Source organism: Pleurodeles waltl, chromosome 1_2 (assembly GCF_031143425.1).
Source record: "Pleurodeles waltl isolate 20211129_DDA chromosome 1_2, aPleWal1.hap1.20221129, whole genome shotgun sequence".
Classification (NCBI taxonomy): Eukaryota; Metazoa; Chordata; class Amphibia; order Caudata; family Salamandridae; genus Pleurodeles; species Pleurodeles waltl.
The window spans coordinates 171,927,961-171,945,430 of NC_090437.1; the positions used below are offsets into that span (position 1 = coordinate 171,927,961).

Genomic DNA, 17,470 nt, shown 5'->3' on the forward strand with positions numbered 1-17,470 from the left:
TTCTGTTATCGCAGTTAGACACACTGAGACCTGCAGGGTGCAGTGAGAAGCGCGGCGGGCAGGCACAAAGGCAGGACTATCGCAATAGGAGTCCCTCAGCTTTTTGGCCCCATTGTCAATATACCAAACAGTTACATCATGTGTAGCTGCAACCTAGCCAGGAAACTATTACTTGAAAAGCTCAACCTAATTTTGATTTACATGTCAAGCAATGTACACTTCACGGGAATTGAGGAAACGTTTTAGACTGATATCAACCACTTAGAGACGCAGAGACTGTATCTTTACCCAGTGAGGTTAAGGCATGCCGGATTTCCTTCATGATATTCTTGTAAAGGTCGTTCTGCCATGCATGTAAAAGTTTCCATTCCTCATCAGAGAAATAGGCAGCAACGTCCTGGAATGTAACTGGTCCCTGGAAAAAAAAAATGCATACCTGAGTAACTCTGATCAATGAAATGTATTATACTATGAATGTATATGACTTATAATTAATATTTCACATTGTCCCCACTACCTAGTGGTGAACTTTAAAACATGTGGGAAGTAAGTACTCTGACAAAACTGTTCAAAGTGAATGAGAGAAGTGACTATCGACAAGTACAGAGGCAACATTTAAACTGACTTGGACAGACATGTCTGCAGATCCAGGTTACCCATTATTGAAGAGGCGCATTTATCAAGAAACCAATAACACACGTGTGCACAAGCACATACACATAAAAACAACAAGCATTTGCAATGCAATAGGACTCAATTATTTTTTAGTTAGAGCTATTGGCATTGTAAATTCAGAACTGGACTTTTCTTGCCATTTAAATTGCTCAACCCTGTCCCATAATTTGGGCTTTTCCTGCCATGTTCTGGTGGTCACTGGTGGCTACTGACATGAGAAATCACAAGCCTTTGAGGAGAGACGAGAAGATAACACTACCACGAGTTGTGTAAACGTCTGAACAGAAATTGGAAAATAAGGTCAGAAAAGTATTTTTCTTTTTATGTTAACAGAATGAAAGGTCTTGCAAGCATTTTTGCCTCACATTTCAACAAATCTCTAATGAAGTTAACAAAGGCAGAGCAGCCGGAGAAGATTTATGGTCCCAATAAAGGAGATAAGCAGTGCACTGTGTGCAGATGTCTCTGAGGGCTGGCAGGGAAGGGGCTGGAGGGATAGACTCCATATGAAGCTCCACAAGTTTCACATCATTGCTTCTAGGTTTAGCTACATTCTACTAGAAAGGGCATATTGTGGCTTACGTGAGCAGTGAGCTAGATGTTTAGGCACTGGGTGTTACTTTTGTAGAATAAGCTTATTTTAGGAGCCAGAGGTAAACAGGACAGCACTGGAATAAAGCCAAAACAAATATCAGCGACATGGGAGGAGGCGGTAGGAATGGAATGCTGCAATAAAACACAGGCAGCTACCAGCCTAAAACACCCACAGTGAATAGTGAGCAACAAAGAAATGACAAAAGTAGTCTGTCACAGCAACAGATAAAGAAACCAAAGTCAAATAATACAGTAGTTGGTCACTGCTCTGAAATTTGAAAAAGGAGGGAGAAAAGGCAGAACTAATCACTATTGAGCAAGAAATGTTAAACAACACTGCAACAAAAGAAATGAAATCGCTTTAAGCCATAAGAAGCATACTAACAGTATACACGAGGTCGAACGCTTATGCTCAACCGAAAAAGTTATAGTCATAGACATATGTTTACACATATGCTCAAGCACAAACATGCATGCACTCTTGCAGGCACACATGCAAATGCACACGTAGAACACCCACATACACAAAAGAACACCCACATGCATTGCTAAACTCTTAAACCTCCATCTTTCCTGCTGATAAAATTTGCTACTCCACTACTGCTCCTGTGCCTGTCCCACAGTGGAGTGCCCTGTGCCTACGCAAAGTCACTTGCATAACAAAAAAACTTTCAGAAGAGCGGGAGGGCTCACAGGGAGCTGCATGATTACAAGGAAAGCAAATCAAAGAGAGGTAAATGACAGCAAGTAGCAGCAATAGCTAAATAACAGATTCTGCTCAGTCCCTCCCACTGTAGTACACGGCCACAGTGGGCAGTGCTGGCCTGTGGAGCAAGCATGGACTAATAATTAGTCACCCACACACTTGTGCCGTACTGCGCACGGACTAGCATGTAGGTGGGACTAACACTCTTTTATTAACCTACCCGACCTCCAATGTAGGATCCGGGCGCGCTTGTGTGCCTTCAGCATCAGAGAGCTACCCTAAACTGTGTAACGTTCCTCCTAAACGTTCAACAATAAAAACTGTTGCACAGTTCATTTACCAGAACCGGGGCTTTGCAACCCAGTTCAGGGAAGGTGATGGCAAGTCCATGTGTCTAATCACAAACATAGGGGGTGATTCTGACCGCGGCGGACGGCGGTCGCCGCCCGCCAAACGGTTCCCGCCGAAAGACCGCGGCGGTCATTCTGGCTTTCACACTGGGCTGGCGGGCGACCGCCGAAAGTCCGCCCGCCAGCCCAGCGGGAAACACCCTTCCCATGAGGAAGCCGGCTCAGAATGGAGCCGGCGGAGTGGGAAGGTGCGACGGGTGCAGTTGCACCCGTCGCGAATTTCAGTGTCTGCAAAGAAGACACTGAAATTCTTTGTGGGGCCCTCTTATGGGGGCCCCTGCAGTGCCCATGCCATTGGCATGGGCACTGCAGGGGCCCCCAGGGGCCCCACGACACCCCATACCGCCATCCTGTTCATGGCGGGTGAACCGCCAGGAACAGGATGGCGGTATGGGCTGTCAGAATCCCCATGGCGGCGCACCATGGGCAGCGGAAAGTCGGCGGTACACCGCCGGCTTTCCGCTTCTGGCCGCGGCTGTACCGCCGCGATCAGAATGCCCGGCGGAGCACCGCCAGCCTGTTGGCGGTGCTACCGCCAACCTCCGCCATGGCGGTAATTACCGCCAGGGTCAGAATGACCCCCATAGTCCTCAAGCCTCCTTGGTCATGTGATATTTCACCTCAGGTCATAATAAGGATGACTCTAGGATGGTATGGGCCATGGGTACTCACAAGCAGTTGCAGAGAGGCCGCCAAAATGTTTGGACTTGGGTGTGACCGAGGGCCATAGGGTAGCAGTCCAGGGAAGGGGGGGGGGTGACGGTTGGAGGTCATTGGGTGTTAGCAACATGGACATAGGGGTGTGAAATTAGAAGATCTGGTATCAATCCCTGCTTTCCCACTTGGCATAATAGTGTGATCCTAGGTCATTGTTTTATTTAACTTTTTTTTTTTTATTGCTTTTTATTAGTTGCAATAACTACATAAAAACAACAAATATATAATCATAAAAGCATGTTGATATTAAATATTAATTACCATAGCAGCATTACTTCTGACATAAGTATGATCAGATGTGAATTTGCAAGTCATGTCTTTCACCAACATATCACAGTTTAATCCAGATATCGGATGCAGCTACCCCCAGGGCAACCTACCAGTTCGCAACTAACTTTCTCAGCATCCTGTAGTTGATCACACAGGTCTCCCATAACATAGCCGTTTGAAAAGCAGCCATACCATCAAGATTCTATCCAGTTCTCTTACAGAACTTCCCAGTTTTACAGCACTGTCTCCCCCCGTCTATCATGCCCAGCACAGCAGCGGTTGCATTGTCTATGGGGGCTGGAAGTTGGTCATCAGTGGGATTGAGGGGTCATCCGAGTTTGCTGACAGATACTAGTGAAATGCCCCCAAATGTCTTGTGGCCTGGAACTCTCCGGCAGGGTTTCTGCATACACTTATAACTGCTCATCACAACAAATGAGATCCGCCAGCCCCCATCGACAAGCTAGTCTAGATTTAGCCAGCAATAGTGCCAGTGCTGTAAATCCCATGTACTGTGGCTTAATCTGCTGTGTGTACCCCATTAGAGCTGTTAAGGGTGTTGGCTCAAATGAGGGCTCTAGCTTTTCCTTTAACGGCTGTTCTACATTATGTCAGTATTCGCTTATGCTGCCACACTCCTAAGCCAGATGCAGAAAGTCTGCTCCTTCCATGCTGCATCTCTGGCACCTATCGTCCTCCTTCAACCACATTCTACGCGGTGTGTAATAGACTCAGTGTAGGAATTTATAACGGACAATGCGAAGGCGACTGCTGAACTAAACCCACAAAGTATGAGAGCAACATCCCCTCCACATGATATCCGTCAGGTCTATCCCCAGCTCAGCCTGCCATTTCTGAAGAACCTCAAGGTTACCGACAGGTGTTTCTGTTTGTATAATGTAGTATAGCGTGGATATTAGTTGCTTTGGCGCCTGTGCTTGCATCATTGTATGTAAAGCATTCAGCACAGTGGGCTTGTCAGGGAACCCTGGAGTTGCTGCCCGCATGCTGAGATGAAGTCTGGTATAGAGGAATACATCCAGGGCAGAGGGAGGGGATTCTGCGAAAAACTGCTCCCTTGTTCTGAATGTGCCATTCACATAAAGATAGCCCCATGTGTTATAGTTTAACCTATCTAGTATATGTCTACATGTTGTTTCTCGCGTGACTGGAAGTTTAGGGGAATGCGAGAGCAAACATAGGGGGGAGAGTACATCATGGGCCTGTCCGCGTATTGCGCCAGGGCTTTCCATGCGGCTGTGGTGCATGCCACTGTGGAATCTCTAAATCTTGGGAACTGGGGCGACACTCCCAGATATGATGTTGTGGGGATGAGAGCCATATAGCCCTGCTCCACCGCGAAGTGTGGCAGGTACGGGTCAGGCATAAACCAATATATTGCGTAGTGGGTGTGTGCACAGTGGTAATACAGCTCAAAGTTTGGCGGTTCAAAGCCTCCCTGTGAAAAGGGGGGAGTGAGAGTTTACCAGCATATGCGTGGTTGTTTCCTCGCCCACGCAGCCTAATCATCTGCGTGCGTAGTGTGCAGAAAAAAGCACGCCTGGGTCAATATGGTATATTAAGGAAAAAATATAGCAATTTAGGGAGTACAATCATCTCTATTAGGCTTATGCAGCCTGCCAGAGACAAAGGCAGGGATATCCATCTTGTCACTTTGTCTGCTATTTCTGTTATAGCCCTGCCATAATTTGCTCTGAGCATTTCGGCTTTGTCTGTTGTAAACTTAATACCTAGGTATTTAACATCCGCAGGACACCACTGCAATGGAGTTCAGCTCAACAGGCAGCGCCTGTGATGTCAACAGAAAGATATATGACTTCCCCCAATTTATCTGCACACCCGATAGCCCTCCAAAATAGATAAACTCTCGTAGTATGGGGTTTAGACTTTGTTTTGGTTCCTTCAGAAAGTGTAATGTCATCCACATACATAGATATGAGCAAATGTCTCAAGGGGTTTCGGAGACCATATTTCAGTGCCGCTGTCTCAGCTTAGCTGATGATGTTCTTGTGCAAGTTGTAGTGGTGTGTCTCTGTCCTTGTAGTTTAGGAGTCGCGCTATGATTCGGCATGCAGGGGCACGCACTTGGGGGAGGTTGCGTTGCAAGCGATCTATGTGCCCTCTCTACCACAAATACTTTAAAAAAGGATCCAACGTAAAATAGAGGAAAGAGGAACCTCCCCACGTAGTCCTCCAGTATTTGTTGACTCCAGTATTCCCATGATGCGCAGGTTGTTACACCTTGAGCGAGCTTCTAGTTCTTCATTTTTTGCGGCTATGAGCTTCAGCACCCTGTCCATATTTGAGAGCTTTACTTTTTGCGAGTTTCCAGTATCTTTAACCTGCGAAATCTGCTGTTCTGGTGTTTACAACCATCCGTCATGTTTCTCATGTTTTTGTGCCATTACATCCAACTTAGAGGACATTCAGCCCATTTTGGATTCATTCGAAGCTAGGCTACCCTTCATCGCAACCAGCAGCGTTTTCATTTTTATCTCTTCCTGGGGGCTGTCTAATGGCCAATCTTTACTGTTCGGCGTGTTTTCAGACATATGCTGTACTGTCTTGCACTGTTCAAATTGCAGCTTGGCTTGTCTTCCCTCAGTTTTCCCCATGTTGGTGATGCTGCACCCTCAGTAGCGTCTACTTGTCTCACCTGCACTAAGGTGCCATGGTGCCTCAGTCGGCTGGTATAAATTGGACTTATTCTCCTATAACATAGTTCATTTGGGTAGCTCAGACTCTGAGTCGCACCTTTGTCGTCTGTGGTAATGGCGCCATCGTCTGCCCCTTTCTTCCTGCAAGCAGTTTTGATCAGGTGCTATATTAACACCATTCTACAAAATCCAAGCCGCACAACAACTATAAACCGATCGTGTATGCGCCCAACTGCTTTATGTGTGCAGAGTTTCGTTTCGCGCTCGCACAGTCATGCAAAGATGACAACTTCCATTCCTCCACTGCAAGTCATTCGGGGTTATATTGTGTTTAGATCGCTTCCTCAATATTGAACTCTCACCTACACTCTCCCGCTATGGCTGCTGCTGGTTTAACGTGACCTCTCACCAGAACGGGTTTATAAGCCGTCCATTGCAGCCTGACAGTACAGGCCCAAATCGCACTGGTAAGCGCCACGGCACTGCAACTACGAAGGTACTTAGCTGTTTTTCTTGACGCTTGTCTTTTCCTTTCCGATGCTTTCCACCTCGCCACGTCTTCCACACTTTGTCAACGCAATCTGGGAGTGACGCCCACCTCTGCTCCTACTCCGATCTCGCCGCACCGGGTATCACTTGCCCACTTCAGCCGCGGCCCAGTCTCCCCGCGTCCGCCATTTTAGGTGTCTAGTGATCCCGCTCGTCTTTTGGCTGATGCAGCCACACAGCTCGCCACCTCTGACCGCAGGGTCTCAGTGAAACATGCTGCGCCGTTCTGTGGTTGATTTAGGCACAAACTGCCGCGGATTATGCCATATTAGGCTCCCAGGTCGCAAGAGCCTCACAAGTGTGCAGCCATCTTGCGTGCCGGCACACTGGCGCCCCCCATTGTTTTATTTAACTTTGCCTCAGTTTTGTTTATTAGAAACCATAAGATGACCGCAAAATACATGACTTCAAGATGTGTGCTTTACAAAACCTTCTCATGTTTGATTTGAAAAACTATAGTGTTGTTCATGTATAAAAGCAACACAGGCCGCCTAAAGGGAGCACATAACAGCTGGATTGCCTCTTAGTTCACTGTTAGCATTGTTGTCTGGGTGGGGTGAAGCATGAATGTTTCTAAATTTCTGTTTGAAACTTATCACTTAAAAAATGCTTCTCAATGCACTGATGTTATCTGATATACTAAGGTAAAATGATCCTGTATGATAATGAAATATGTATTTTGAAGAGACTTCTAATTTTTGTACTTTATTGCAAGATGTCTTTAAAAATGAAGATGTTCATAATTTTAAGTGGTGCAAGACATCTTTATTTCTTCTTTCCCTTTACTTCAGTTAAGTGAAAATAAATGTTTTTCTGTTTATTTAGGATCTTTCATGATATTAGTCCTGAGTCAAGTAAACAGCACCTCAGTGCTGCTGCTGACCAGGAGGCCGCATATAAAGGTCAAACAGGCCGCAAGCATGCCCTGGGCCATACTTTGAGTATCACTGGTATTGGAGCAGAGGTCGCCTTAGGTGTTCCCGCCGGTATGGCCTCCCTTAGACCAGGTGGGGCTATAGCCTGCGGTTTGAAGCCCTCATGGAAATGCCCAGCTTCCGGGTCTGGGTCCTCTTCATTGTTTGTCAGGATAGGGTTTGGGACGATAGGCCTGAGGTGGGAGCTGCCGGTGGACGCCACTTGGTGAAAGCAGACACATTTCTCATGACATAATCTAAACTTTTCTTTGCTGTCACCACTGTGCCCTTCCTAGCCCCAACCTGAAGTGGGCAAACTGAATAGGAGTTGAAACTTCCTACCTGTGTGCAGGTCGCGCACTAGGACCCAGTCTCCCACACTGATGTCCAAAACTCTGGCCCTGTCTGCCTGACTGGCATTTGTTTTTGTTCTTTGCCCTTCTCTCTTGTGTGGCTGTAACACTGATGGGATCCAGGGTCCATATTGTCTCATAGGGTATGCTGTCCTGGGCGGTGCGCTCGCCTAACAGGTTGGCAGGTGCTCTGTGAGTTTTACTGTAGGGAGTGCACCCGTACGCCCTAGGGTTTTGTGGATTGCCTCTTCAAAGCCGACTTGTTGTGCAAACGCAATCTGAATAGTCTTGTTGAGTGTGTGCATCAGTCTTTCCACTTCCCCGTAGGCCTGGGGCCACCAGGGCATGATTTTTCTGCGTATGATGGCTAAACAACGCTGATATTGTGTGAAGCCGTACTCTGAAACGGGGGCCCATTGTTGCTCGTGAGAGTGTGGGGGACTTTGAATGTTGCAAAGATCTTGTCAAGGTATTTCTTGGTGGGTGGGGGGGGGAGAACAATGTTGCTTGTATCACTTAAACAATCAGGAATTCGGAGTAAACCTCGAAATTGACTAACATGTGCCGGCCATCTGGCAAACTGCTGAAGTCTACACTGATGTCGCACCACGGCCTGTCGGTCGGCTGGCAGTCACAACGGGAGGGGGTCTGTCTGGCAGTTTTGCTGGCCTGCACCAGCATGTTGTTGAGTTCATGGTGGACATTCCAGAGGGCGGCTAAGTCTTGTCGGGTAGTGTCAACATGCTTCTTTAGGTCCCGCAGAAAATTCTTCCAATTTCCTGACATGGTGGCTTCCCAAGCTCTTTGGATGGTTGCCTCTGAGGTCGTGATGTCGGCAATGTCCTGGAGAGAGGAGGTGTTAGGGCATGCAGTTTCCAACACTCAATGGGTGTGCCACTCGTCACTTATTTTAGATGTTTAGAAAGTTAGTCAACTGGATTGCTGCAACCCGGTCAGTATCCTACGGTAAGCTAGTATTTCTGTAGCTGCAGCACCCATTTCTCAATCTTGGGTTACGGATGTAGGCAGTGCCAGCAAATAGAAATAATAGCACCTTGTGATTTGTGAGGACTCAGAATGGTAGGGCCTTACAAGTAGAGGTGGAAATGGTGACTCCCCCACTTAATGGTGAGAGCGTCTTACTCAATGTGGGCATATTGTTTTTTAGTGTCTGTGACTGCTCAGCTGGTGTGTGCAACGGGGGCCCATCGGTCATCCCCGCATGTTGCATGAGCACTTTCCCTGGGCCAGTGGATCTGGCATCCACCACTAGCTCAGACTCTTCAGTGGGGTCAAAATAGGCCATCACAGTGTCTTGGAGGAGCACCTTCTTGATTGCCTGAACAATTCTTATTTAGTCAAACCCCATGCCTAGGAGGTTGATGCTTTAGTGAAGTGTCTTAACGGGCTGGCAAGTGCTGCTAGGTTTGGGATGAACCTCCCGCATTAAGTTGCCTGGGCGAAGAAGCTTCTGACTTTTGCTGCGAAGGAGGGAGTAGCTGCTTCCTTGATATCGACACACTTCGACAGGTCGACCTTGACCCCTTCCTTGAAAAAGATGTAGCCAAAGAACCCCATCACATGCTAAAAGAACTGGCATGTCGAACTGTTGAAGGTGAGGCCTCAGTAATCAAGAGGGCAGCGTGCAGGCGGCAGCGATGGCTGTCATGGGTAGGTGCATGTTTAAGATGACATCACTGATTTTTATGACACCTTCTAGACCTGTTAGGATCTTGCAGACGGCATTTTGAAAAATATTTGCTGCTGATGGTATACTGAAATTGAGCCGGCAGTAGACGTGGAGGCCAACGTCTGTTGAGAAGATCTTGATATATCTGCTGTCCTTGTCAACTTCCAGCTGGTGACAGCAGGAGTTTAGGTCTAGTTTTGAGTACCAGGTTTAACCGTTGATGTTGGTGATGAGATCATCAATAGTGGGGGATATGTGTTGTTCCCTTTTATTTGCGGCACTGGGGAGGCACTTGTCAATGAAGATTTGGATGCTGTCTTACTATTTTGGTCCGCAGACAACTCTCATTGGAGACACCTACAGTGTCGGTCTGGGGTCCTTTCAATTACTCCAACGTCTTTCAGTTTCTGCAGCTCCACTTCTACTGTGGCCGGAGTTGAAAAATAATTCTGCTATGCTGGAGTACAACCAGGCAGATTAAGGGGTCGATGTGCAGTGAAATCGGGGGCCCTTTCAGGTAGCCCAGACCAGTGAATAGGCCAGGTAAACCACAAAGCAGCCTTTCAAAGTCTTCTGAGTGGTTGCCCAGGGCAGCTGCAAATTAGACAAGTTGAAGTTACTTGGCTGTGTCGCAGTCAATGAATGTCTCAAAGTCCAAAGAAGTGATGAAGAACTTTGCTTGGTATGATTGGGTGCCATGTGAGGTGATGGAAGAGAAGGCGTTGGCCAGTGGGATGGGGGTTGTACTCCCATATGCATAAATGCGGACAGCCATTGGACGCTGGTTAAGTCACAAGATTAGAGTGTGGAAGTGTTGAAGGCTGGTGATGTTCACTAAGGCAGCCGTATAGATGAGTGCGGTAGTCAGGGTGTCGTCGAGGCAGACTTGGCTGGAAGGGCAGATACAGCGTGTCGGTTGCTATGGCGACAGAACTCACGAAAAGAGAAAGATGTTGTCATCATCTTCTTAGATATCTCTTGTCCTGGGATAAACAATGCGATAGTTGACCATTCTCTAGTTCAGGCCTAAGATCTTGGGTGACTACTCTTTCCATTGGTGATGAGGCTTGCCATGGCCTCGGGGGGGCGGGCGGGCGAGCAGCATCCACCCCAAAAAAGACTTTGGCAAAATGGTTGGGATGAAGGCATGCCAAGCATGTCTTGCCCCTGGCTTAGCGTTTGTGAAATGGGTGAGGGAACAGTCCGCAATATCCACAATGGTCTTTTGAGGCCTCTATTCCTGGGGCAAGCCTGGTGGTGCGCCGGTGAGGGTGTCATCTTGTGATGGTTGCAGCCGTTTCCACCTTGGATGGTCGAGAGACGGGTTCTGGAATAGCCAAGATTTTCTGGAAGGCGATTTCGATCAGCTCTGCACAGTCATTTGAAAGTTCACTGGAGCAGGCAAGCGTGAGGATTTCGTTGGGGGGGGGGGTGTTGGGCCAGAGGAGGATGTTATGTCTGGCACGGTGGAAGAGAAGCCTGTATGATCTGGGCATGCAGTTCCTTCTGGGGGTCACTTGCAGTGCACATGCTGGCAAAACTCAGGCAGGCAGGTGTAAAGTAGGTTATTGGATTCACCCTCACGCTGGGGAGCCTGCTTCAATTTGAATAGTTTAAAATCAGGGTTCATTTGAGGGTCACAGTGCGCACTGAGAGCTGTGAAGGCTCTATTGTAGTCATCGCCATCACCAGTGTTGGGGAGATTGTGAAATATTTTTAACATCTCCTCCCCTGCGTAGTATGAGAGTAGGGAGCGTTTTGTGTCACCGTGTGTCTCTTTAGTCACCTTGAAGTAAATGTTGAGGTGCTGCACCCACGTGCGCCAGTGGGGTGTGTCAGCAGCAGAGTCACTGAGCTCATTAAAAGCAGGAAGTGGACTCGACGTACCCCCAACAGCGTGAGGTGCTGTGGTGGCATAGCCTGCACGTGCTCTTGGCAATCTTCACTCATGGTTCAGGGTGGTGCCCAGGAAAGTAGGTCGCAAGGGCCCAGACAGGATGTGCCAAGCAGGCGGGTGTGATGCTGGCGAAGATGAAGGAGATACATCCTGGTATTGGTATTGGTGCACGGTACATGTTGATGGATGGTGGCAGACTTGTGAGAGCTTCTTCACTACAGCGGCCCCCAGAGCCATGTCTGGTGCCTGCAGTCTTACCTGAAAAGAACTTTGAGGATAGAAGTAGACAGAACTGGCAGGATCATTGTGAGTAAGTGGTATATGATGGAGCGGGCAGGGCAGGATGAGGGGGTGTAGGGGGTGAAGTGGCAGGGTTGTTTCTGTTCTCGTCACCACTGTAGCGCGTGTGCCGTATTGCCATACTCCACGCAGAGTAGCGAATAGGTGGGACTTGCCTTCTTTTTTTAACTCACCCTGACCTCCAACGTGGGCCAGGGTGTGCATGTGTGTAAGCCTAACAACGTCAGGACATTATCCTGCATTGTGTTACACTCACCTCCTATACTCCTTGGGCGCGCCTATCAGAATCATCATTTTATAAACTGAGGAACAGACAGTCATTAGCACTGCTGGAGCCTCACTGCCATTCCCATCTAAATTGGGTGTATGTGCTGATCTGCATCTCCTGACAGAACACTAGTGATGATTGACTGGAGCCAGGATTACTGCAGCAATCTGGGCCTTAAAGGCCCATACCACACTGTGGTAGTGCAACTGCTGCTCACTGACGTCTCCCTGGAGAAGTGCCTACCTATTGTCTTCTCCTGTGGTAATGTGGCCAGCTTTTCTTTGTTTTTAGGGAAAAGGGTGGTACCTTGTGCCTCTTTCCGCAATAGACCATACTAACTAATATGGCCCCAGGCATAAAGAAGCCCGCCATCAAACCATCACCCACACACAGCCCCTACTCGAAGCCCTTGATTGAAGCAGCTATCGTGTGGCAAACCATGTCAACCATAAGTCCTCGCCCAGTGCCACCACTTGTGAGCAGGACAATCCCGGAAGGAGAGGGACATGAACTCCTTTCTCCCAGTGACCCTAAGAACTAAGTCTAGTGTTGTCTGAAAGAAAGCTGCAGGTAGCCAATCTGCACTGAAGTAATAAGGGCTCAAAACCAGCTTGGTGCTGCACCCCTCAACACTAAAGGCAGCCACTGAGCCTACAGAGCATAACCACTTGTAGCCTGCTGGCCTTCTAAAATTGGTCACTACGAGAAGAGGTGGGAGGAACAAGGATCTCTCTGAAAACTTGCTTGCTGTACTGGAGCCACTGCCACCAAGCCTACATTCTCCTGAAGTCCACTGTGCATTCTATATCCTACACAGTCCTACACCTCCCCCGCTCACAATCAGGACCAGATGGGAAGGTGTCTGGGCAGAACAGTAGCAAAACAAAGCAAACCAACCATGCAATCTCACTTAACTCTTGACGCCAACAAGAGGAATCATGATCCACTAAGACTCTTCCATCACGGGGCATGGCAAGATGGTGGTGGCATATTAGCAGAGCTCCTAGTCGGGCTTTAATCCAACATCATTAGCTGGTGCTGCAGACTTGTGGACCAAGACCAAACTGAGGGATGCCCTGAAGACATGCAGCAGGTGAGCCGGACTGCTGGTGCAGCAGGACCCGAAGGACACAAGAAAGATCTTGTGCCTATATGGAGCACAAGCTGAGAGAAGCTTGAGCTCGCAAGACTGGGGAAGGGAGTGCCTGTCCACCCCCATCTGTGAAGAGTAGGAAGAATTAACTGCAGAACTGAAGAGACAGATCAGACCCTTTGGCTGCCTGGATCTAATAGCGTATACCTCACTCTGTGATAACCCAGCGGGCCCCAAATTGGAGAGGTGAGGATTAGCACCAGGAAGGGGTATTAGGAGGGTGGGATTGCTCGTGCTTCCCTGGGCAGACAGGGTGTACACTGGGCCCAGGGGTACTGTAGATCCCTGCCCCACTACAAGCTAGACTTACCTCAATAGCTTCATTGACACACTCTGTGGGGCTGCATGAATGTTTCCTTTAATGGAGAGGAAGAAATTTGGCAGGGCCCCCCAGTTACCCACAATGAAAAGGGCATCGCCCCTGAGACCCTCCCAGTGCCCCACTTATATGAGTAGCTCGACCAGATCCTCTGTGCCATTGACAGCACTAGAAAGGAACTGGGCACTAAAGCGGATGCTACAGAGTGGGCCATACAAGGCCCACAACCCAAGACTTCAGCTGCTAAATCATTAATCTGATGGCCAAGATCTGTTTTTAGAGAGGAAAGCTGAGGGCGCGGAAGGACGATCAAGGCTCAATAATGTCCGCATTGTAGGACTCCCCAAAGGTATAGAGGGTGACAGTCCCACTACTTTCATAGAATAAGCATTGGCAAAGCCAACAGGTTTTGCCTATGAGAGATCTATTGGCTTTGTCAATGCTTGTATTAATATCGTCTTGGAGTATTCAGTAGAACAGTGCACTGAAACGAACAGTGCATTTTGAGATTTAAATTTTTTTCTAGTACAGGAGGGTGGGTAAATCGAGAGAGAGAGTAGTAGGAGGAGGAGGAGTTATTTTAAAGCAGGGAAGAGTTGTAAAAAACAATGGTGCAGCAGGGGGTGGAGAGTTAACACAACTAATTCATATCGAAGGTCGAGCTGCCGACCTTGGAACTGGGGAACCAGGTTTGAGTATCCTGTGATCCTGGACATATCAGGTGATATCCTGGTGTGTAATAGAATAACAAAACAACAAAATAAAAGTGTCAATGTGATGCAAATGGTTCTCATATAAAGCACCTCAATCCCTTCAGGGACACAAGTGAGGACGCAGGAGGTAGCTGAAGCTTTTCTTAAAGTAGAGTTCTTAGAATATGTATCATTGTTACCCAATCTATGCTACTCAGTATACTAATCTCCAGAAGATGGAAGGCTAATCATGCCCTGCTGGGATGGGGATTTGTTACCTTAACTTAACCCTATTATCAGCAGCGAAGTTCAGCTCACTGAGTCGCCCAACGTGTTTTGAAAGCGGCATGCCCTGCATGCTACTCGGTTTATCAATCTCCAGAAGATGGAAGCCTGAGCATGCCATGCTGGGACTGGGATTTGTCACATTATTGTAACCCTGTTAGTTAACAGTGAAGTCAACTCACTGAGCCACTCAATGTGTTTTGAAAGCGGGATGCCCTGCATGCTACTCGATTTACCAATCTTCACAAGATGGAAGGCTGTGCATGCCCTGCTGGGATTGGGATTTGCAACTTTAACTTAACCCTATTAGCAGTGAAGTTCAGCTCTCTGAGCCACCCAATGTGTTTTGAAAGAGGGATGCAATGCATGCTACTCGGTTTACAAATCTTAAAAAGATGAAAGGCTACGCATGCCCTGCTGGGATTAGGATTTGTGACTTTAATTTAACCCTATTAGTCAGCAGCGAAGTTTAGCTCACTGAGCCATCCACTGTGTTTTGACGGGGGGATGGTCTGCATGCAGTAGTCATCTAGAGAAACCTAAAAAAGTACTGCATCAAATACAGAGACACAACCAAGGCAACAGTGCAGTGAGACACAAAAGTTAAAGCAAACACCCATTGAGTGCAGTTAAGTAAGTTCTGCAACTGACTTTCAGCCACAAAATGCAAGCATCCAAAATAAAACAGTCAGTTTTTGAAAAAACACCAGCACACAACAAGCACAAATGATATAATGGAGAACAATAGTGGCCTGCATATGAGTGTAATTAAAGCACGCGTAGAAAAAATCCAAAGCACGCCTGTGAACGGCACTATAATAATATCACATGGGATGAAGGGTACCTGGGGACTTGTTAACCTGCCAGTGTGTTTTGTGACGGCTGGATGCAGTATTTAATATTTCAACAGCTTTCAGTCTTTCTTCATTATCACAAAACCAGACAGCTGCCACCCTTGTCTGCCGTGAAAGGTCTTACAACAAATCTTAACTATTACGTAAAGAGTTCCTTCCTCGTGTATACCAGTCACTCCCACTCCACGCAGATGAATGATTTAGAGACAATGTGTGAAGTTTGCTTTAGGGCACACTGAGAAGCGTAGTCAAATAGGTCATAGTGTGGGTAGTTCATGGTCTTATATACGCATAATTTCAGGCACATATTGAAAGTTGCATTGACAATGATATCAGGTACGGCAGGAACGATGTGGGAAGAGTGCTGGGGTGAAGAGAAGACGACTTACGGATCCACTTGCATGGAGAGCTCAATAGCAAATAGAAAATAAGTACCTTGGAAGGACAGTAGCCAGTGCCCAGAAGCTGTGCTTGGTTCATACTCCATGCCAAAGCAATGAGGGCAAAGCAAGAGCGGAAGTACAAACCAACAGCGTACAAAGAACGTGCTGGCTAATGAGCAGCACATTAATTAGAGTGACATTGGCCTAAACCAATGGTAAATCCAGGCAAGTAAGGGGCAACTTCTAAGCCCCTTTTAAGATTATTTTGTTTTACTTACAAAAGACTTGGCAAGCACAGCGCAAGCGATGTGTAGGCAAAACCTAAACACAGCTCTGGAAATAAGAATATGTAAAAAAACACTGGCAAATACCCCTTTCTCAGTAGAGTTTGAGAATTGAGAGAATTGCTCAATAATAATCACTTCCCAGCTTATAACGAGCAGCACTCCCAATTACAATAATCTGCAAAGAAGCGGGCTTTTAAACCTTCAACCAATGCCTAATTCACGCACACAATTTCAATTCAAGGAGACGGATGCTTTAAAAACAGCTGGCTGTGAAGCCGTGAGTGAAAATGCTCGGGTCGGGGGTCACATAGGTCTCTCTGACTAAGGAAGTAGAAAAAAAGACGCTGTTCGACAGGCAGCCACTCCAGAAAAAACACGCTCTCTAACTTGTGTTCAATCATGTTTGCAAAGCGTCACATTCATATTACTTTCTAATATGACATTTCCAAGAACAACCATGCATAACTGCTCCCAATTAGCCATGAAATGCCATTTGAGATATTTTGCTGAGAGGCTGTGGGGGTCAGGGTGTGCAGAGGGCATTTTACCATGTGTTGTTCTAATGCCTTTCTAGGTCCTGAGAATATCTGATGTTTTCTAACAGGCACTCTTTTAACCAACCAAGTTGTCGTCAAGATAGTACCCAGAAAAACAAGCTGTGAGGACAGAGATGGCCTGCAAATGCACATATATGGAGTGCTGGTCATAAATGGAAAAAAATACCTACAGAACGACGAGTAGCCAGTGAAAGGAAACTGGTCAGTAGCCATTGGCCAGTGACCAGAAGCTGTACTTGGACCCGGCTCCACAAACGGCATGGACGGCAAAGCAGAGCAGGAAGTCAAAGCAGACAACGTGCTGGCCAATCAGAAGCACCTAATTTGGAGCGAATTTGGAATAAACGAATGGTAAGTTCAGGTAAGTAAGGGGTGGTCTGTAAGCCCCTTTTAAGATTTTTTTTTTTACTCACAAAAAACTTTGCAAGCACAGCATGCAAGTGCGCCTGTTGGTGAAACCTAAAAATAGCTCTTAACACTTATACTCCCACTGGCTTCTCCTCTTGCTTCATCATGGAGCAGGCGCACTGGGTGCCTGCTTGTCAGTCCCTGCCGGGGGGGGGGATCTCCCTTGTCCAGTCATAGCCAAAATAATAAATTACAGAGATAAGGATGCACTCTTTCTTGTTGCCATGCGGACAGGCAGCATCAGTTTCGAAATTGCGCATGTGAATATATTGTGACTTTTATCCCTGGCGAAATGTAAAGTTATCATGGGTCAACAATCTTAATTCCCCTAAGAACCTGCAGAGAATTTGCATTGAATAGACCAGCAGCAACGTGCCATGCTGGTGACGGGGTGTCCAGGCGGTTCACTTCCGGGTCTGCCCGGGGCAGGCATGGTGCACAGCGCAAGGCTGCGCAGACTGGATCGGGATTGGGCCCCCCCTGGAGCAGTTGCGCCACGAGAGACCGTAGA

At 47.4% G+C, this 17,470-nt stretch overlaps 1 protein-coding gene across 12 annotated transcripts in view; it reads right to left on the reverse strand.

Moving 5' to 3' along the window:
- LOC138299112 (zinc finger protein ZFP2-like) overlaps window positions 1–17,470 on the reverse strand; it is a 193,739-nt gene that overhangs the window by 156,019 nt on the left and 20,250 nt on the right. For all 12 annotated transcript variants that reach the window (XR_011204712.1, XR_011204714.1, XM_069237204.1 and 9 more), the window contains one exon: window positions 289–415. Coding sequence is in view for 10 of the 12 variants with exons in the window: in XM_069237204.1 (XP_069093305.1) it covers window positions 289–415 (127 nt within the window). In the remaining 2 variants the exon portion in view is untranslated. The remainder of the gene's footprint in view (window positions 1–288; window positions 416–17,470) is intronic.